This window comes from Brachyhypopomus gauderio, unplaced genomic scaffold (genome assembly GCF_052324685.1).
Source record: "Brachyhypopomus gauderio isolate BG-103 unplaced genomic scaffold, BGAUD_0.2 sc76, whole genome shotgun sequence".
NCBI lineage: Eukaryota > Metazoa > Chordata > Actinopteri > Gymnotiformes > Hypopomidae > Brachyhypopomus > Brachyhypopomus gauderio.
Window position 1 is genome coordinate 269219 of NW_027506897.1, and position 22282 is coordinate 291500.

The 22282-nt window shown below is 44.8% G+C and overlaps 1 protein-coding gene across 2 annotated transcripts in view; it reads right to left on the bottom strand.

Moving 5' to 3' along the window:
• LOC143491503 (NACHT, LRR and PYD domains-containing protein 3-like) overlaps window positions 1–22282 on the bottom strand; it is a 185195-nt gene that overhangs the window by 3903 nt on the left and 159010 nt on the right. Inside the window, exon 15 of one of the 2 annotated variants that reach the window (XM_076990569.1) lies at window positions 15635–15682. The exons of the other annotated variant lie outside the window; for it this stretch is intronic. Coding sequence (XP_076846684.1) covers window positions 15644–15682 — 39 coding nt within the window. The 3' untranslated portion in view covers window positions 15635–15643. The remainder of the gene's footprint in view (window positions 1–15634; window positions 15683–22282) is intronic. 2 annotated transcript variants of the gene reach the window in all.

A 22282-nucleotide genomic window follows, 5' to 3' on the forward strand; every position in this document is an offset into this window, starting at 1 on the left:
GGCCCCAGAGGCCAGAGGCAGGCAGAGAAAGACCAGGGAACCCCACCCGCCCACGGCCCCTCCAGGATCATGTCCAAAGCCTGCTGTGTACTGGAATCCTTTGCTATCCTTGCTTCTCAGTCAACAGAGTAAGTGAAATGTGTGGTGACATGAATTTTCATCCACATGTAGGTGGCTACAGTCATCTTTCTCTTTATTATAAAACTGACAGACATTATTTGAACTATAATTCCAAAACATCTCAAGTCTGCCTCCTTTGTACTAATTTTGGATTTTTTTCTCACTGCAAAAGGTGACATGATTATTGGTCAAAATAGCTAAAGTTCAGATTTCTCTGAAAGGGTCTTTTCTTCTCCGTCTGAGTCAATGGATCAACATAGCTCACACTATCACCCATCCCCCCGTCTACCTAGAAGTGGCTGCATGACAAAGGATGGCCTCATGGCCTCATGATCCAAAATACCTCAGCACTGGCTTTTGGCAGGCTCAGGTAGAAATGTAGTAATGTTAGTAATGTTTTTCTTCTAAAAAAGTGGGTTCAAAATAACAATTTTGAAAAAAATTACCAAATTAATTGTGTTGATCCACCTCAAAAAAGGTCATGCAAAAGTCTGTAAGCTGGTCCTGAGTGTGTCTGCCCATCCCCCAGCTGCATTGTTGTGCAGGGGACATGCATAAGGTGAGAGAGGCAGTCAGAGGGCCTGGCTGAGAGCAGAAGCTACAGAGGACATGATGTAAGTTTAGAAATATATACAATAAAGTTGAAATGTTCTCAACAGAGCACTCACATACAATTATCCACTCAGTCTGCCACTCCCTCATTTGGGGAGAAACATACACTATTGTGGCTATTCCCAACTTTAGACAATTTAGACAATTTTTAATCATGGAGGGGTCTGAAATTTTCGTCTTAGGTGCATGTCCTCACTGTATTGGAATATTTTATTGTCTGAGTGAAAGAGAAACAAAATGGGGTCACTAAAGTGGGAATAGCCACAATACTGTAGCTTTCTCCCCAAATGAGGGACTGGCAGACTGGGTAGATAGTTGTATGTGAATGCTCTGATGAGAACACTCATGAACAATTGTGCAAATGTGAGATGTGTGGACTGCTACAGATACACGTGTGGCAAATGTACCAGGGAGATACCCTGGCAGTGCCAGGCATGTTCTGACAGACTGCTGAGTGACTGCTAAAGTGCTAGTCACACAAGAAGGACATGCCACTCACACACACACACACACACACACACAGCCCTGCACTGCAGCCTATTGTAAATATGTGTGGAATTGTTTTATTCCTTGTATTTTTTGTATAATTTTATGGCAATAATAAAAAGCATGGAACATAAAAAAGCATGGAAACATAACAGTTGTTCTTTTGTATGTTTCTCATGCTGAAATATCAGTCCTCCTGACTTAGACACAAATGCTTCTGGTCATTACTCACATGTACCTGGCTATAAAATTTCTAATTTTCTATTTAAAATATAAAAAAATAATTTATTGTTTGTGCTTTGTTGCTCAGATAAAACTAAACTAAATACAATATATATAACCTTTATATTATAAAATACAATAAACTGAATAGAACTAACTAGAAACTAAATGGCTAAACTCAATGAAAAACAACAATTAGTTGTGAGCTGAAGCATGCCCCCTCCTGTGGTGCGCCAGTAATGGCCTTATTTACAGAACAAAAGTGCCTGCTTACAGCTGATAATAGGGTGTTAGCTAAAATCCTTCAGTTCTCTCGACCCTTCTCTGGGTTCCGATAGTAGAAGTGTTGAAAGACCCTTCTCTGGGACTTCTAGTGTTAAAGATCCTTTCCAAGACCTTCGTGAAGTATTTAGCTGTCTGCGCCAGGCAGGTCTTAAACTGCACCCACAGAAATGCCAGCTATCTCACCACGTTTTATCAAAGGCTTTGCAGAGAAAACAGCCCCACTGCACAAGCTAACACAGAAGCATGCCACATTTTCATGGACTGACCAATGTGAGGATGTTTTACAGTATTTTTATCATGCTCTTTAATCACCTCCAGTCCTCACTTACCCTGATTTTACAAGACCCTTCAAGTTCAAGTTCAAGTTACTTTATTAGTACCCGTGGGTAAACTGGTTTCGCAGTTCATGAGAGAGGTATAGATGTCCATACATATAGGCTACAAACACATAACACATATACATAGGAAAAAAAACAATCTAAGACACAACCTAAAAAAAAAAAGAAAACAGATAAATAAATAAAAAAAATAAATAAAAATAAAATAAATAAAAAGGTACAAATTGTACTGACATAACTGGTATGTGGGGGAAGGGGGATTACCTCTTGTTTAAGAGTGTAATCGCAGCTGGAACAAAACTGTTTTTGAACCTATTTGTTCTGCAACCTGGTACCACCAGCCTCCGCCCAGAGGGAAGGTACTGGAACTCACTGTACAAGGGATGTCTACTATCAGCTAGGATAGCCATCGCTATCCGCTGTAGCTGTCTTGCATACAGTGAAGAGGGGTGTAGAAGTGACTCACCAGTCAGTTTACTTGACCATTTCACTATTTGATTTAGGTGGTTCTTGTATATCAGAGGAACGTGGCCGAACCATGAGGCCAGAGAAAAGGACACAATTGATTCAATGAAAGTGCGATAGAATAAAATCATCATGGTCTTATCAACATTAAAATGGAACAACTTCCTCAAGCAGTGTAACCGCTGTTGTCCTTTCTTACATACAGCTTCAGAATTCTCCTGGAAGTTTAATTTAGAGTCAATTATTGTCCCTAAATATTTATAAGATTTAACTTGTTCCACTGTTTCACCCTTCATAATGGTGGTCTCATATCTTAGGTGTTTCCCAAAGTCAATGTGCATGTCTTTTGTTTTTGATATGTTTAACTGAAGGTGTGAATCCTCACACCATTGGACAAAGTCATCTATTATTGGACCATGGCCTCTTTCGTCCTTCTGTAAAAGGCTTACGATGACAGAGTCATCAGCATATTTCATAATGGTCCTATTGGCATATTTGCTCTGACACGTTTGTGTACAGAATAAACAGGAGGGGTGAGAGAGCGCACCCTTGTGGTGAGCCTGTGGAGGAGCAGAGCTGATCAGACATAACTCCGTTTACCCTAACCTTCTGTGTCCTGTCTGTTAAAAAGTCCAATATCCATCCAGCAAGGTTAAAACTGATATCAAATTGTTCTAAAAGACGATTAACTAAAATATGTGGCTGAATTGTATTAAAAGCAGATGAAAAATCAATAAACAAAATTTGAGCATGGGACCCACTTCCTTCAAGATGTTTGAGAAGAACATGGAGTAGTGTAAGGGTGGCATCTTCTACTCCTCTATTTGGCCTATAGGCAAACTGCATGGGGTCCAATGCATGTTCAGTATATCTTAAAATTTGTAGCCTTATCAGCTTTTCAAAATTCTTCATTAAGATTGAAGTTAAAGCGATTGGTCTAAAATCATTCAGGTTATTTGGCCTACAGCATTTGGGGACGGGAACCACAACAGCATGTTTCCAAATCTTGGGTACATGTTGTGTCTGCAGAGATTTATTAAAAATAAAATGGAATATTGGCCTCAATTCTTTTGTACATGACTTAATTACCCGTCCACAGATGTTATCTGGTCCCTGACTTTTATTCATTTTTGTCGTAGAAAAGACATTTTCAACATCTCTGCATGTGATGCTGATGTATTTATTATCTTTAAGTTTATCTTTCAGTTCTACAACTTCCTGACTAAAGTCAAACTTGTCAAAACGGTTATAAAAACAGTTCAATGCATTGGCCAGTTCATTATCTGATTTAAAACCCTCAAGACAGACATGGCTGCTGTTGCTCTGGTTCTGGACACCTGCTATAATTTTCATACTGGACCAGGCAGAGCCAAGATTGTTCTCAGCCATTCTTTTTTCGAGTTTGGACTTATATCGTTGTTTTGCTTTGGATATCTCAGTTTTTAGCTCTTTTGTGGCTACATGCAGGTCAGTGGCAATGCCGTTCTTGTGAGCTTGCCTTTTTTTCAGTAAACAGTTTTTAATAGACCCATTCACCCATGGCTTGTTATTAGGGTAAATCTTAATTTTGTTTACAGGGAATAATCATATCCCTACAGAAAGCTACATATGAACATACAACATCAGTAATCACATCCAGATCATTACATGATTCCTTAAAAACGTCCCAGTCTGTACACTCATAGCACTCCTGAAGACACATAACTGATTCATCAGTCCATTCCTTTACTTCTTTAATTTGTATTTGCTCTCTTCTCAAAATAGACTTGTACTTAGGAATTAATTGAATACAGTTGTGGTCCGCTGAGCCCAACGGGGGCAGTGCAATCGATTTGTAAGCGTCCTTCACCGAGCCATAACAGAGATCCAGTGTCTTTCCCCGTCTGGTTGGACAGGTGACATACTGATAAAAATCTCTCATTGTCTTTTTAAGGGTGACATGATTAAAATCACCTAAAATAAAATTCGGAGCGTCGGGTGAGAGTGATTGACGTTTTTGGGTAACATCCAAAATGACATTACAGGCTGTGGCAGCATTTGCCTTGGGATGGATGTACACCACTGTCAGAAAGATTTGAGGGAACTCTCGTGGCAGATAGAATGGGCGGATTGACACGGACAGAAGCTCAATATCAGGTAAACATATGTTTTCTCTAACAGTCACAGAGGTACAGTAACGTTTGTTTAGGTATACACATACCCCACCGCCGTGTGTCTTCCCCGTTACGTTGGCATTCTTGTCCGTCCGAATAGGCGTTCCGAAGCCGTCAATCCACAAATCGCGGTCCTGGTCGCAGTTGGACAACCAGGTCTCCGTGAAAGCCAAAACACAGCATTCCCCAAAGTCCTTGTGTAGCCGGACGTTTCCCTGCAGCTCGTCAATCTTATTCCTTAGGGACTGAACATTCCCCAGTATCATTGTTGGTAGGGGGATCCTTTTCAGGCATTGTTTCTTCAGACGTAGCCGGACCCCTCCGCGTTTGCCCCGCTTCCTCTTTTTCCTCTGCCATATCGAACGTTCGGGCTTATGATCTTTTCTTATACAGTCTGGCAAATGTAGACGTAGACCTGTATCTGAACTATTAGGCACGCTTTCTGTGCGAAGTTGAAGCAGCTGATCTCGGCTGTACAAGATTCTTGTTTGGGCCTTCACGTCTTGGGAAAACAGCAGGCAGGATACCAGAATCCAGATTACAATCGGGTAAAACAGTTCCATTTTTCATTGATGTCGTTGTTTTCAGGACTAGTTACTTAGACAGACTTATTTAAACAAACATCGGGACATTTACGACTTAAAAACAGATAAAAACAGACAAACACACAGGACGCCAACCTCATTCACTGCCTGTCGCTGCGTGCGCATGCGCCATAACTTCCTTCCTCCCCTTTGTACGTTACACAGATGCATGATGCATTCGGCTCTATTCTGGCCCAAGAGAACAATGGAGTTGAGAAGGTAGTAGCCTATGCCAGCCATGTATTAAATGCCACTGAACGAAACAGGTCTACGTTTGATGGAGAGTGGTGGGCGATTGTGTGGTCAGTCTGACATTTTTCACACTACCTACAGGGTGTCCCTTTGTAATATTCACTGATCATGGTCCTGTACTCAGTTTCAGCAGGACGTCTATTGACCGAGACCCCACAGTACACAGAACACGTTGGGTCTTAGAGCTGGATGTGCATGATTGGACTATTAAACACAGAGATAGTACAAGACATGGAGATGCAGACTCAAATTCTAGGCGTCCAAATGGGGATTTCACACCTCTGAGACACCAGCCTTGAGAGTCCTACAAAACATCAACCTCCACCCCACCTCCCACACCCAAAACCACACAAACATCTCACTCTGTCTTCAATCTTTCTCAGACTTTCTCAAGGGACATTTCTCAGTGTCAGAAGGATGATGTCACACTGAAAGCAGTGTGAGAGTTGCTGGAGAAAAGAAACCGTCCCCCAGGGAGGCATATGAAGAAAAGTTCACCTGAACTAAACGTGTATTGGCGACAGTTCAACAGACTGCGGGTGCAGAATGGAACAATGTACCATCTCTGCTGAGAAACCCGGTGAGTCTCCCCCCTTCACATTGTTGTTCACACAACCTTCTTCCTGAAGTACTGCAGTTTTTACATGGACATCTCTCGCTTGGACACCTTGGTCATAAAAAGACCCTCACAAGGGCCAGAGAACATTTCTATTGGCCATTTATGGCTAGGGACATTGAAAATATTGTCAGCACTGTATTGCATGTCAGTCTAGATCTATGCCTGTTCCTCAAAATCTGGCCCCGCTGCAGACAATTCATGCTAATCGTCCATTCCAAAAAGTGGCTGCAGACATTACTGAGCTCCCTGTCACACCTTCTGGGAACAGATGTGTCCTTGTCATTCAGGATTATTTCACAAAATGTGTGAACTTGTATCCAATGAAAGATCAAAGAGCGGTAACTGCTGCACAAATCATTTTTGAGCAGTACATCACTGAGTCTACATCACTGTCTACATCAAGGAAGACAGTTTGAAGCTGATTTAATCAAAGACCTGTGTTCCAAGTTAGGTGTGACTAAATCTAGGACCACACCTAAAGGATCAGCTTACTAAGTGTCTGTACCAGCAAACTGAACCATGGGACATGAGATTACCCTCCATACAGCTTTCCTACAACACTAGTGTTCACACTAGCACAGGATATTCTCCATTCTTCCTTGCACAAGGACGAGAAGCAAGATTGCCGGTTCATCTTCTCTTTTCGGTCCCTATTGAGGAATCAGGTGCTTCCCTGGGTTCTCCAGCAGACTATGCCAGTCTGTAGGAGACTACAGTGTGTCTATAAGTTGAGTCAGGAACAACACAATTATGCTCATGCTCAACAAAAAACACAGTATGACAAAAATGTAAAGTATGTGACATACAAGGTTGGTGATTCTGTTTGGCTGAATGATCTAGCACATTCCAGATGCAAATTGGCATATACATATATAGGGAGGGATTTGTGTTTTGTGGAGATTTCGTCTCGCATTGTGTTCGGTGGATTTCTCCTGCTTGCTAGGTGGATTAAAAAACGTTAATAGTCCCGTCCACTAGTGTGGAATTTATTTGTTGGATATGTCCTTCGTTAAGAAGCTAGTTTATTTTTTACAATACCAGTGTGTGCAGACCCAGACAACATACCCGGGCGTGTGCTCAGAGACTGTGCTGACTCACTCACCGACGCCCTCACAGACATCTACAACATCTCTCTGAACAAAGCCATCATACCAGCAAGCTTCAGAGCTACAACCATCGTACCACTACCCAAAAAGTCACCATCATCATCACTTAATGACTACAGACCCATAGCACTCACTTCCATCATGATGAAGTGCTTTGAAAGACTTGTAAAGGCCCACTTAACATCCACCATCCCCACTACTCTGGACCCATATCAATTTGCATATCGCCCCAAGCGCTCCACTGATGACGCCATAGCAACAGCACTCCATCTATGCCTAGCTCATCTGGAGAACAAAAACATGCACGGCTGCTGTTCACTGACTTCAGCTCTGCGTTCAACACTGTCATCCCCCAACACCTGGTGAACAAGCTGAGTCAAATAGGCATCAGCACTATTGTTAAGTGCAATTGGCTGCTGCACTTTCTCACAAATAGACCACAGACAGTCAGAGTTGGCAATAACTCCTCTGCGACCACCATCATAAACACCGGGGTGCCGCAGGGATGTGTGCTATCTCCCCTGCTGTTCACGCTGATGACCCACGACTGCTGTGCCAGATTTGAAACAAATCACATCATCAAATTTGCCGATGACACAACAGTGGTGGGAACACAGACAACGATGACTCGGCATACAGAGAGGAGGTACAGTAACTTATTAACTGGTGTGAGAAGAACAACCTGCTTCTCAACGTCAACAAAACAAAAGAAATAACTGGACTTCAGGAAAAAACGACAAACACACATCCCACTCATCATCAATGGCAGTGCTGTGGAGTCTGTGAAAAGCACAAAGTTCCTGGGAGTGCACATCACAGATGATCTCACATGGTCTACAAACACCACCGCCCTGGTCAAGAAGGCACAGACACGACTCCACTTCCCGCGGAGGATGAGAAGGGCCGACCTGCCCACATCTGCACTCACCACCTTCTACAGGGGTGCCATTGAAAGCATCCCGACCAGCAACCTCTCTGTCTGGCATGGCAGCTGTCTATCTGCAGACAAGAAGGCACTACAGAGGGTGGTGAGGACTGCAGAAAAGATAATCAGATCACCCTCACCAGCCATCAAGAATCTGTACACCTCACACTGCTTCAAGAGAGCAATGAACATCACCAAAGATCCAACACACCAGCACACACACCGTTTTCAATACTCCCATCAGGGAAGCGCTACCGTAGCCTGCGGTCCCGTACTAGCAGACTGGGAAACAGCTTCTTCCCACAAGCCATCAGACTCATCAACACACTGATGAGAACTACATGAACATTCCAATGTTACCTATGAACATTCCATTCCTATCATGATGCACCATGCACTTTACCCTTGCACCTTACATATTACATCCAACTACTTGACCACTGACTGTCCCTTCTCCTGCTATGTGTATGTATGTATGTCTACTTATTGTCTAGTATTTTAGCCCTTTTACTGCATACTGTGTGGGTGTCTGTATTACTATGGTAATGTTTTGAATCATTGTTAGTTTGCACTGCTTTTATGTGTGTGTGTGTGTGTGTGTGTGTGTGTGTGTGTCTAGCCTTTTTTACTGCACACTGTGTGTGTGTGTGTGTGTGTGTGTGTCTGTATTACTATGTTAATATTTTGTAACAGTATGTTAATTTGCACTGCTTGTGTGTGTGTGTCTGTATTAGGACAGACTGCAAAATAATATAAAACTAACGGCGTTGGGTGTATTTCTGGCTTCCCGAGTACATTCTTGTGTGCTTAGATACTTTAACTCAATAACCAGCGTCAAGTCACTGTCTTTGTGCTTTTTAACGGGTCACATCTGTGCTTAATACAACGGAAAATAGACAGATAATAATAATAATAATGAAGACAATTCAAGAAACAAAGCAGCTTACTACTGAAATATATGTGTATATAAAAAAAAACAGAATAGACAAAAAAACAAATAAACAAACAAACCTCCAACAAATGAACATCCAATACAAAGACTCCACCACAATTTTCCACTACCATAAAAATAATCAACCAATACAACCAATATCTTGGATCTCACCCACAGTAGAGCACACAACAAGATAACAATCAGGGACAACAATCAGGTCCACTTCGGAAAGCCAGAACCACCAACAAGCAACAAGTCCGAAACAAAGCCCCGCCTCTCTCTTCTTCTTGGGCCATCTTGGATCCTCTTTATAGATGGTCACCCCCTAGGGGTAGCCAATCCAAGAACACTCCTTATTAACCTGCAACAAAACAACTCCAAGGCATGCAATTAGACAGAGTCGTAACACTCTGTCATGTATGGCCGCGCCCCCCTCCCTTAGCCGTCACTCCGGATTCCCTCGTGTCTGTGTTCCTTGCCTGTTCATCCCGCCCTGCTCGTTTGTCTCCGTGATTCCCCAATATCTACCACGCCCCTGGATCATTGTCGTCACCTGTTCCTTGTTTTCAGTTCTGTGTGTATTAGTCCCTGAGTCTCCCATGTCCTTCGTCAGATGTTCTTGGTTGTTCGTGGTATGTTCTAATTTTTGTTTACTCATCGCCCGTTGTTTAAGTTCTCTGTGTCTCCCAGCCTTATCAGTGTTTCCCTGTTGTCAGTATGCCCGTGTATGCGTGTTATTCGGACTGCCCTCCTGTTATGACCCCGGATTGCTTCAGCGACGACGAATATGGAATGTCCTTTAACAAATCTCGCTCTTCTCAGCATTTGTGTCCGTTCCCTCCGCAGCTTATGCTGCGTTACACACTCCCCCACCCAAAATAAAGAAAAACAAAACTCACATTTTGTTTTAATTTATACATGACCTGAGTTATTTTAATAATGCTTTCAAATACGTTTAGGAAGTCTTATACTCTCGATAAGGCGTCTGCTACGATGTTCTCAGTACCTTTCTTGTGGTGAACCTCCAAATTGAAATCCTGAATCATTAAAAACCATCTCATCAACCGCTGATTTGTATTTCGCATCCTTGTCAAGAATATTAACAGATTATGGTCTGTATAAACCTCAACAGGCAACACACTGGAACCCAAATATACCTCAAAGTGCTGCAAAGCCATTAAGAGGGCCTATTTTTCAATAGTGCTATAACCAACCTGATGTCTCAAAACCTTTTTTGAGAAATAACATACAGGATGTTCAACTCCTTGCTCATCGTCCTGTAAGAGAACAGCACCAGCTCCATAAGCACTGGCATCAACATCCAGTTTAAAAGGTTTTGTGAAATCAGGAGCAGTCTGTCACGTGCGGCTACGCCCCCTCTCGTAGCTGTCACTCTGGGTTCCCTCATGTCCGTGTTCCCTGCCTGTTTGTCCCGCCCTGCTCGTTTGTCTTCGTGTTTCCTTGTTTGTTGCCACGCCCCTGTGTCATTGTCATCACCTGTCCCTAGTTTAGTCCTGTGTTAAAAGCCCCTGAGTCTCCCTTGTCCCTTGTCGAGTATTTTGATTCTTCGTTTCATTGTGTCTGTGTCGATCACTATACCTGACCGTTTATTGTTCCTGCCTTTTGATCCTGTGTCTGTACTCGTGTCTCCTGTTTTGGTAATGCCTGTTTTTGCATGTTATTCGGACTGCCCTCCCGTTATCGACCCGGACTGGTTATCTGACGACGAGTATGGAATGTCCTGCAATAAATCTCGCTCTTCTCAGCGATTGTGTCCGTCTCCTCGCTCCGTGGCGCAAGCTTCGTTACAGAATACTCGACCCTACAAGGACACAGCGAGAGAGCGAGACTCTGGTAAGTTCAATCGCTGTAATGAGATGTTGGCTGGTTTAATTCGGTTCGACTCTCCGGTATTACAGCGTGAACGAACCAGAGACAGGAATTCCCCTTGCGCTGTGGGTACAGGGGAGTCTCGTCGCTATAAAAACAAAGCGAAATCACTTTCGGTTTCCAGCTTTTGCGACGAGCTCCCTGATAAGCGCTATGTGTCTGCCCAACTCCAACCTGTAGCGCGAGATTCGGGTAGACGGAATGAATGTGCAGACGAGCGTTGGCTTGGCTCTCGGTTGGCTTCCAAAAGCCATTGTGAACTCCCGATACCTCCGACGAGGCGGAGTCACAATGAAAGCCACCGAGAAGCAGTTGTGTCTGTATGTTCTTCCAGGCGCAGACCAGACCGGGGAAGGAAGAAGACCACGGCCCCGGTTCAGAGCGCCGCTGCCACAACGCTTGAGGTCGTCACTTACCCTGAGGAGCTCCTCCCTCCTCTGATCCTGCCAGCTTCTCCCCTTAAAACGGCAAAGAATTTTTTGGGGGGGAGTAGTGGACACTCACGGCAGGAGTGGCCGACTCCGCCCCCCGGTGACGTCAGTATGGCGGTTCCGCCCCCCGGTGACGTCAGTATGGCGGTTCCGCCCCCCGGTGACGTCAGTATGGCGGTTCCGCCCCCCGAGGACGTCTGCCCGGTGGTTCCGCCCCCCGAGGACGTCAGCCCGGTGGTTCCGCCCCCCGAGGACGTCAGCCCGGTGGTTCCGCCCCCCGAGGACGTCAGCCCGGTGGTTCCGCCCCCCGAGGACGTCAGCCCGGTGGTTCCGCCCCCCGAGGACGTCAGCCCGGCGGACACAGCCCCCGAGGACGTCACTATGGCTGTCACGCCCCCCGAGGGCGTCTCACCCACGCCGGTTCCTGTCTCCGCGACCCAGGAGGGGTCGTCCACGCCGGTTCCTGTCTCCGCGACCCAGGAGGGGTCGTCCACGCCGGTTCCTGTCTCCGCGACCCAGGAGGGGTCGTCCACGCCGGTTCCTGTCTCCGCGACCCAGGAGGGGTCGTCCACGCCGGTTCCTGTTCCCGCTGCCTGTCTGCCGGTTCCTGTTCCCGCTGCCTGTCTGCCGGCTCCTGTTCCCGCTGCCTGTCTGCCGGCTCCTGTTCCCGCTGCCTGTCTGCCGGCTCCTGTTCCCGCTGCCCGCCAGCGGGCCCCGCCTGTCCCCGCTGCCCGCCAGCGGGCCCCGCCTGTCCCCGCTGCCCGCCAGCGGACCCCGCCTGTTGTCCCTGAGACTGTGCTGCCCCCTGTTGGGCATGGACTTTGTGTTCCCCCTGCTCCGTCATGTGCCTCCTATGTTCCGTTGCCTGTGTTCCCCTTGCTCCCTGGTCCCATCCCTGGTTTTGTTTTGGTCCCTGTCCCCGTGGTTGTGTCTGTCAGGGTCTGTGTTCCTGTTCCCGTGTCTGGTTCTTGTGGTGTCGTCTCTGTCCCGGTCCCCATGTCGGTTCCCCAAGTCCTGACCCACTTTGTTCCTGTGCCGGTCTCAGTCGTCCACGCCGTGTTTGCCTCTGTCTTTGTCTCTGCCCTGTCCCCTGGCCCCACTCCTGTGTCTGTTCCCAGTCCTGTCCCGTCCGGCCCTGCTCCCGTGCCTCGCCCGGTCCCTGCCTGTGTTGCCATGCCCCAGCCCAGCTCCTGGCCAGTCTCTGTTTCCCCTGTCTCTGTCCTGCCTCAGGCTCCTTGTCCTGCCTTGCCCGGTCTTGTCTGTCCCGTAGCGTCCTGTCCCGTGTCCCCTATCCCTCGCCGTGTACCGTGGTTCCCCGTCCTGTCCGAGTCTGGTTCCTGTCTTGTCTGCCCTTGCGTGCCCCGGAGTGGCACGCTTTGAGGGGGGGTTCTGTCACGTGCGGCTACGCCCCCTCTCGTAGCTGTCACTCTGGGTTCCCTCATGTCCGTGTTCCCTGCCTGTTTGTCCCGCCCTGCTCGTTTGTCTTCGTGTTTCCTTGTTTGTTGCCACGCCCCTGTGTCATTGTCATCACCTGTCCCTAGTTTAGTCCTGTGTTAAAAGCCCCTGAGTCTCCCTTGTCCCTTGTCGAGTATTTTGATTCTTCGTTTCATTGTGTCTGTGTCGATCACTATACCTGACCGTTTATTGTTCCTGCCTTTTGATCCTGTGTCTGTACTCGTGTCTCCTGTTTTGGTAATGCCTGTTTTTGCATGTTATTCGGACTGCCCTCCCGTTATCGACCCGGACTGGTTATCTGACGACGAGTATGGAATGTCCTGCAATAAATCTCGCTCTTCTCAGCGATTGTGTCCGTCTCCTCGCTCCGTGGCGCAAGCTTCGTTACACAGTCAGGACTGGTGTACTGCACAAGAGAGACTTCTCAGATGCTACAGGGGTTAGAGGAACTTGCCAATAGTAGATCTATCGATGCAATCTTCCATTCTTGGCAAAGGGAAGGAATCGGGTTTAGTAACTGCGTTGACTCTTCGATAGTCAGTACAAAATCTACTAGTACCATCAGGCTTAGGCACTAGTAGACAGGGCGAACTCCAAGAGCTAATGCTAGGTGTAGCCAAACCATTTTCCAAAAGATACTCAACCTCTTTTTGCATTTTCTGGCGTTTTGTGGGATTAACACGATAAGCATGTTGTTTAATGGGTTGTTGCCCTTGCACATCAATATCGTGATAAAGCCAATCAGTTCGACCAGGAACATCAGAAAATAAAGAAGGGTGAGTATTAATCATCTCAATAACATCTTCCCATTCTCTCTCACCAAGATGTAACAACTGGGAGTGTAAAGTAGAAAAGAACTCAGAATTTAATAAGTGTGGAGTAAAAAGACTATCATCACGAAACGTGAGATCATCACTGCCATACTGGTAGTCCAACCTGTTTATTGCCAACGCTGAAGTAACAGGGGTACCGTCAGAAACCTCACATGGTACCCGTTGAACATAAGATTTCAACATATTGATGTGGCAAACACGACTTTTTCTCAGTTGATTTGGCATGCTAATCACGTAATCAGTATCACTCAACTTATGTTCCACCACATATGGACCTGAAAATTTTGCACACAGAGCTGAACCAGGAATAGGCAATAACACCCTTACTGTCACGTATGGCCGCGCCCCCTCCCTTGGCTGTCACTCCGGGTTCCCTCGTGTCTGTGTTCCCTGCCTGTTCTTCCCGCCCTGCTCGTTTGTCTCCGTGTTTCCTTGTTAGTTTCCACGCCCGTATCATTATTATCACCTGTTCCTTGTTATCAGTTCTTGTTTTATAGCCCTGAGTCTCCCTTGTCCTTTGTCGGATATTTTGGTTGTTTGGTTATGTTGTGATTGGGGTTTTTTGCTTAGCAATAGCACTAGCAACAATATATCTTGCTTACCTTTTAAACATAATCTAGGAATTAAATGTAACTACTGTTTTAGATGCGTCCAAGATATGAACCCTGGAAAAGGCCTTGCGAAATCATACTGTGTAAAGAGTGAAAACGAGAAGATGATTGCACAAGCAAGAGGTGGAGACCTAATAATGCTGACTCTGGTGAAATATGAATTTATGGCATTCTGATGCATGTTGACCTCTCGTCGACCTAACCGTCCAGAGACAGGAGCCATATGCATAAGAGATGTTGGGTTGGAAAACAAAGAGAAAAGTCTTGTTTGTTTGAATAACAATACCATGTAAGGCATAGAAGAAGATTTGTGGGTTTGAGGGGTGGAGAAAATAGTATATAAAGACTGCATGTAACAAATACTGGTTGGAATTCTCTGATGCACAGTTATTGCTTGTGCCTCCGAGATCTCCCCAAGATATATCTCTGTTTTAATAAAAGCCTTTTTATAAGCATTGCAACAATTGTTTGGTGGCTTCTGTTTTCTCCTGCAGCAAACGAACACGCTGGGCTGAGGCGATAGAGACGTGTCGTTAGCCCACAACAGTTATCTTGGTTGTTCGTGGTGTGTTCCAGTCTTGATTCCGATTGTCTGTTACTCGTGTTCTCTGTGTCTCCCTGCCTTGTCGGTGTTTCCCTGTGTGCGTCATGCCCGTGTTTGCCTGCATTTCTGACTGCCCTCCCGTGATGAACCCGGACTGGTTTTCTGACTCTGATGATGGTATGCCCTTTAATAAATCTCACTCTTCTCAGCATTTGTGTCCATCCCCTTGCTACGCAGCGCGAGCTACATTACACTTACAGAGTTCTCTGTGTACTGTCCTTTTATCAAAAGACATGTTTGACTGGACCGATGACAAAGTTGCTTTTGCAACATGATTAGCATGATGTAATCGTTCATGGAAATCACTCACGTATTCTAAAATATTACTGCTCTTCTGGTCATCTGCAACCAATTTTTCTCTGAGTAGTTTTAATGGCCCACGCACTGAATAACCAAAAATCAAGTCTGCTGGACTAAATCCCAAAGATTCCTGCACTGAATCTCTTATGGCAGATAACAGAAATGGAACACCCTCATCCCATTCTCTTCCTGAGGTCAGACAATACTTGCGCAACATGGCTTTAAATGTTTGGTGAAATCGTTCAAGTGCACCCTGAGACTCGGGATGGTAAGCACTTGACATACATGTTCAATTTGTAACAATTTCATCACTTGATTAAACAAACGCAAAGTGAAGTTTAATCCCTGATCAGTCTGAATGCGTTTGGGTAGCCCAAACGTAGAGAAGAATCTAACGCTTTCACGATACCTTTTGCTTTCAGGATGCGTAGAGGTATAGCCTCAGGGTATCGGGTAGCTGTGCACATGAGAGAAAGCAAATACATATTACCAGACTTGGTTTTAGGTAGGGGTCCAACACAGTCAATAATAAGCTGTTCAAATGGTGCCCCCAACACAGGAATCGGATGGAGAGGAGTCAATGGAATGGTTTGATTTGGCTTACCAGCAACTTGACAGGCATGACATGAACGGCAGTAAGCTACAACATCACGTTTCAGACTTGGCCAAAAGAAATAACGCAAGATTCTATGATAAGTCTTTCAGATTCCCAGGTGACCAGACATTACATGGTCATGAGCTAGACCAGGGGTCTCCAACCTTTTTGGAACTGGGAGCTACTTCTTGGATACCAGTTATTGCGGAGGGCTACCGGGGGGGGCGAAAGTTGCGTGTGCGAGTGTCAATTGCTAAGCGGGAAGACCGCTAGCAACCGTGGACAATCTATAATAGTAGCAAAAACATAAACGATGCAGCGCTTCGGCATTGCACTATAGTGAGCTATTTTTAAAACAAGCCCGCGGGCGACTCATGACGTGGGTGACCCCTGGTTTATTCGATATTGACGGCAGCCTAACTTTTTGATTGGCAGCTAATTGCAATAGAACACGAGAGGGAGTGTGTTATCGTGAATACATACATGCCGTTACTTGACAACGCGTCCGCGGAGTGATACAGAGAATGAGAATACCGTGCTGTTATCACACATATCTGCAGGGTTAGAACACTTCTCAACCAGCCAGATTGTGAACTAACTGTTGTATAATTGGTGAATAATCATTTAGTGTTAGAAGGGGAGGGACAACTGTGAATTTTGATTGGACATAAATTTAAGTAGATTTCTCGATGGGACCAATTAGGTTTACAAATTTATATGTAATTCATTGGCCCTTTGGCGAGCTACTCAGAAAGGGGTGGCGAGCTACTGGTAGCTCGCGAGCGACGTGTTGGAGACCCCTGAGCTAGACTAAGTATCTGCTGCCTATAGCTGGTAGGAACAACGAGCTGATAAATAGCATTCCACTCCGTTGTCTCGTGTGAAGGGGACCATTTTCTCAACAATAGCCCATTCTGGTGGAAGTATGTTACAACATGTTGTGGCAATTCCTCCTACAATTCCTCCTACAACAGTTTAAAGAAGAATCTTTACACTGTTCCTCAATTAATGACTCCCGTCCGAACTTTACATCTAACCCCAAATCTATTTCACTTGCGTCACCATCCAATACTTTATATATCAGAACTTCACAATCAACCTTTGTCCCCGTACCAGGATTGGATGAAGCAAAAACTGTCTCAGAGAGATCAATTTGATCTGCAAACTTGCGTGCTTGCGCACGAGTCACTACACAAACAGGATCCAACGAAACGGATGACACAGGTTCATCTATAACCTCAGGCACAGGATTCACTTTACCCCCTGCCAAATCATTCCCCAAAAGAAAATGAACTCCCTTCATAGGAAATTGAGATTGAATTCCTGCCCTCACTTCACCCGTCACTAACCGAGATTTAAGATGAACATTATGCAGAGGAACCCTACATACACCTAATTCAATCCCTTGGATCAGAATATTCGATCCACAAGCAGACAAACCTGAAAATGGCAGAACTGACTAAAGGATAAATGATTGTGCAGCCCCCGTGTCTCGTAATATTTTAATAGACACTTGATCTGCAACATTAGACAGAGTCGTAACAGGTGATAGACATCAGATGCAACCCCTACCCCCTCCCCCACTGATTGTCAATGGCTCCGAGGTTTCCACAGTGGAGTCCCTAAAGTTCCTGGGTACCACCATATCCAGACACCTGAAGTGGGAGAGGAACACAGTGACCATTGCCAAGAAAGCTCAGCAAAGAATGTACTTTCTGAGACAGCTGAAGAAATTCAACCTCCCGCAGAATCTGATGGTACAGTTCTACACAGCGATCATCGAAGCTGTACTGACTTCATCAATAACCATCTGGTTTGGCTCGTCCACCTCGCAGGAACGAACCAGACTGCAGTGTATAGTCAGGACAGCGGAGAAGATCATCGGTTGCAGCCTGCCATCACTTCAGGACATCTACCACAGCAGGGTCAATAGACAGACAGGAAAAATAACTTCTGAGCCCTCTCATCCTGGACATCACATCTTCCAACCACTCCCCTCTGGCAGAAGATTCAGGACCATCAAAACCAGCACAACCAGGCACGTGAATGGCTTTTTCCCCAGAGCTGTAGCACTCAGCAACAGAACCAGTCCCTCTGCACCTTAAACCCCTTATGCCACTTACTACACTCAATTTCTTCTCCACCTACCTCAATGGACATGATGACATTTTCTGTCAAACAGCATTTGTGCAATACATTATATCACCCCTTGGCATTTTACTGTTAATTACTGTTAATACAACTGCACAACTGTTAATAGCATATTTATTACATATCTATTCTGTATATATGTCTCTTGTATAGTCTGTGTGTTGTCTTGTCGTCTAGTATGTGTCAAGTCTTACTTGTAGGCCAACACCAAGACAAATTCCTTGGCGAAATAAAGTGATTCTGATTTTCATCTGGTGATTTGTGGACAAAAGAAACATTGAAATGATAAAGTGTTTATGGATGAACTGATGTCAATACCTGTATTGAAGATTAAATTATGGTCTACACGGGGCTTTACATGTTTAATTCATATACATTTATTACCTTCAGACTACATTTTATTGAAGATTGGAGTAAAATACACAACATTATCTTCACACACACACAGTTCCTGGGGGGTATTCCACAAAGCGGGTTAGGCAATAAAATCGGGTAAGTTAACTCAGAATACACGGAAACTCGAGGTTTTCCGTTCCAGAAACCGAGCTTAGAGAGAACCTGAGTCAGTTACTATAGCAACTTATGCTCTGAAGCTAACCTGCACGCTGGCAGGTTAACTTGTACCTAAACCAGAGTTTACCAACACGTCATCATGACGTGTCCTTTCCTTGAAGATCATATGGATATTGAAGCTCAGTTTATTCGCCGAGCTCTTTGTCGGGAACGCCTTATAAAACCCCGAATAGACGCCTACTATCATTTTAGGATTATGTTTTAATGAAAGTTATCGTTTTTCAGCACAATCCATTACTTACAGCCATAACATTATTAAGCATCACATTTCAAATATTACACATCGTAGCCCTCAATTCTCTTCAGATTTTTATACATTGCTCTTCGTTTTTTTTGCTAGTGGAAGTTTTTTTTATAGTGTAGGAGATGCGGAACCTGTCAGCAAATTAAAGCTACTGTATGTCGGTCTGTCCGAAAAGTATGTCTGGCATTAAAATGGCTAGTGCCCAGTTTTGTTGTGTTTCCTGGGCATTATGGACATCAAAGAGGAATTCTACAGCATCGTAGGTTTGTCTTTAATTCACATGGACAATAAAGAAATTAAGCAAAGGAGAAGCAATATATAACGAACTTCATTCCATTTACATTTTAAGGATTTCCTAGAGTGATTGATGGAACCCACATATGCTACCTATTACAGCACCATTAAAACATGTAGGTGATTACATAAACAGAAAATCCATCCATAGAATTATTGTATAGGTACTAACTTTTATAACCCTTAATGAATAATGTATTTATCTTTAATGGTAACAAAAATAACGTAGCTATTGTAACAGACCGTTCTCCGCATCAAGATCATATGTGATGCTTCCCACCTCATCACAAATGTTGAAGCGAGATGGCCAGGATCCGTGCATGATTCCACACTGTACAACAAATTTAAACAGGGTAGGCCTGCGGTAGTTTAGCTATTTGGTTACATGCAGTGTAATAGTTAAATAATTGAAAACCGTAGTGTGATTATAGGACACTATGACGGCCTCCTTCATGGAGACAGAGGGTATCCCTGCCTGCCCTACCTCATGACTCCCTATTCAGATCCTGCACCTGGACCACAGTCCCAATACAATCAGGCCCACAGCAAAACCAGGGCAAGAATTGAAATGACCCTAGGAATCATCAAGGCCAGGTTCTGTGTTGTTTATTAACTCAGTCAATAAACATAGTTGTAATAATGAACTTGTGTTCCGCTTTATTAAACCAACTTCAACCTGCATGTGCTACACGACTTCCTCGCCACACATATATCTATCTCTGACCTTCTATTAACTACCGCAATAGATCCATCTAGTGGTCATATGTGGAACTTCAATTGAATGCATTCTGCATATCAACACATCCTCCCTTTTCTAGATCTAACATTAACAAAGATACTTTAAACATTCATCAACAATTGTCAACAATCACTTTTTTTTTAAACAACAATAATAATAATAAACTAACATTCAGTCCATCCTCTTACAAGTCCAATCTATCAGGTCTTTTTATTTGTCGACCAGATCTTCTCAGGACAGGTAAGTCCGACTGAACATTGCTTGTATCCACTTGCAAATGTCCATTATCGTCTGCATTTGATGCTGTATCTGCACTGAATGCATCAGATTCCTTCTCAGTCTCTGTGAAAGTCTCTTTTGTTTTCAGAAGGCTGCGGCGGTTCCTCCTGAGCACATGTCCGTCCTCCGTCTTTACTGCATAGGATCTAGGTCCGACCTCCTGGAGAACAGTTGCTTTCCTGTTCCATGCATCTTGATCCTGGATTCGTACCACGTCATCCTTGGCAAGTGGACTGAGAGGTTTAGTTGACTTGTCATAACGTTGCTTCTGTTTCCATTTCATGCTTTCCAATTTTGTCTGTATCCCTGTGTTGTACTTGATGTCTGTATAACAGGGAAGGGTTGTGCGTAACTTTCGGTTCATTAACAGCTCTGCTGGGGATAAACCACATTCAAGCGGAGCAGCTCTGTAGCTTAGAAGAGCTAAATAAGGATCTGACTTGCTGTCTGTGGTCTTTTTCAGAATCTGTTTGATGATGTGCACCCCCTTTTCGGCTTTGCCATTTGCCTGAGCATGCTGAGGACTGGATGTGACATGACTGAAGCCATAGTGGCTCGCAAACTGCTGCCACTCCTTGCAGTTGTAACAAGGACCATTGTCACTCACCACAGTCTTTGGTATTCCATGCCGGGCAAATATGGACTTCACATGCATAATGACAGTACTGGCAGCTGTGCTTGAGAGCAGGGCAATTTCAGGGAAATTTGAGTAGTAATCAATGACTAGCAAATAGTCCTTCCCATTGCAATGAAACAGGTCAGTTCCAACTTTTTCCCAAGGAGCAATGGGAAGATCTGGAATCATCATGGGTTCCCTTGCCTGTTTGCTCTGGTACTTGTTGCATGTTTCACACTTTCCTACCATGTTTTCGATGTCCTTATTAATGCCAGGCCAATACACAGCGCTTCTGGCTCTCCTTTTACACTTCTCTATTCCAAGGTGTCCCTCATGTAGCTGTCTAAGTATCTCTGGCCTAAGGCTGTATGGAATGACAATTCTATTGTCTCTCAGTAACAGTCCATTTGCCACACTTAGCTCAGATCTGAAGTGATAGTATTCTGGACAGGAACCCCTGGGCCATCCGCTGTGCATATTGTTGATCACTGTTTGTAATACTTTGTCTTTGTCCAATTCATCACTTATTTGCTTTGCTCTGACGTCAGATACTGGAAGGGACTCAACTATCATGTTGATGTGATTTTCAATTTCCTTTTCAGTGGAACTCACGTCACTCATCACAGGTGCTCGTGACAGTGCATCTGCCAACACTAAGTGTTTGCCTGGAGTGTATACTAACTCGAAGTCATACCTCTGCAATTTCATGATGAGTCGCTGGATCCTGGGCGACATCTCGTTGAGATTTTTCTTGATGATCGACACCAGGGGGCGATGATCTGTTTCGACAGTAAAAGTGGGAAGCCCGTAGACATAGCCGTGGAATATTTCTAGTCCATAGGCCAATCCCAAGCACTCTTTCTCTATTTGAGCATATTTGGTTTCAGTTCTTGTCATTGATCGCGAAGCGTAGGCAACTGGCTTCCAGCTATCTCCTTCTGCCTGCAGGAGGACAGCTCCCAGACCATCTTTCGACGCATCCGTTGAAATCTTCTGTGTCTCTGCTGGATCATAGTACGCAAGCACAGGGGACTTGGTCAGAGTTGCCTTGAGAGCGTTCCATTCTCGCTCATTCCTTGTTGTCCACTTGAACTCGGTGGAGTCACGCAGTAGGTCCCTTAGTGCTGATGTTTTCACAGATAGGTTGGGTATAAATTTGCCAACAAAGTTGATCATCCCCATCACTCTGAGTACCCCTTTTTTGTCTGTGGGGCGTGGCATGCTAAGGATTGCTTTTATTTTTTTGTCATCCGGCTCAATGCCTTCAGCAGACAGCTTGTCTCCGAGGAATGTTATTTCTTGCACACCAAACTGACACTTTGCACGATTCAATTTCAGTCCATAGTCAGATATCCTGTGTAGGACTTTTGTCAGTCTCTCGTTGTGCTCTTGTAGGGTGGAACCCCATATGACTAGATCATCAATGTAGCAACGAACCCCTACTAGACCCTCAAGCATGTTATCCATCGCACGATGATAGATTTCTGATGCTGAAATTATGCCAAATGGCATCCGCAGGAATCTGTATCGACCGTAGGGTGTATTGAATGTGCAGTATCGTGAGCT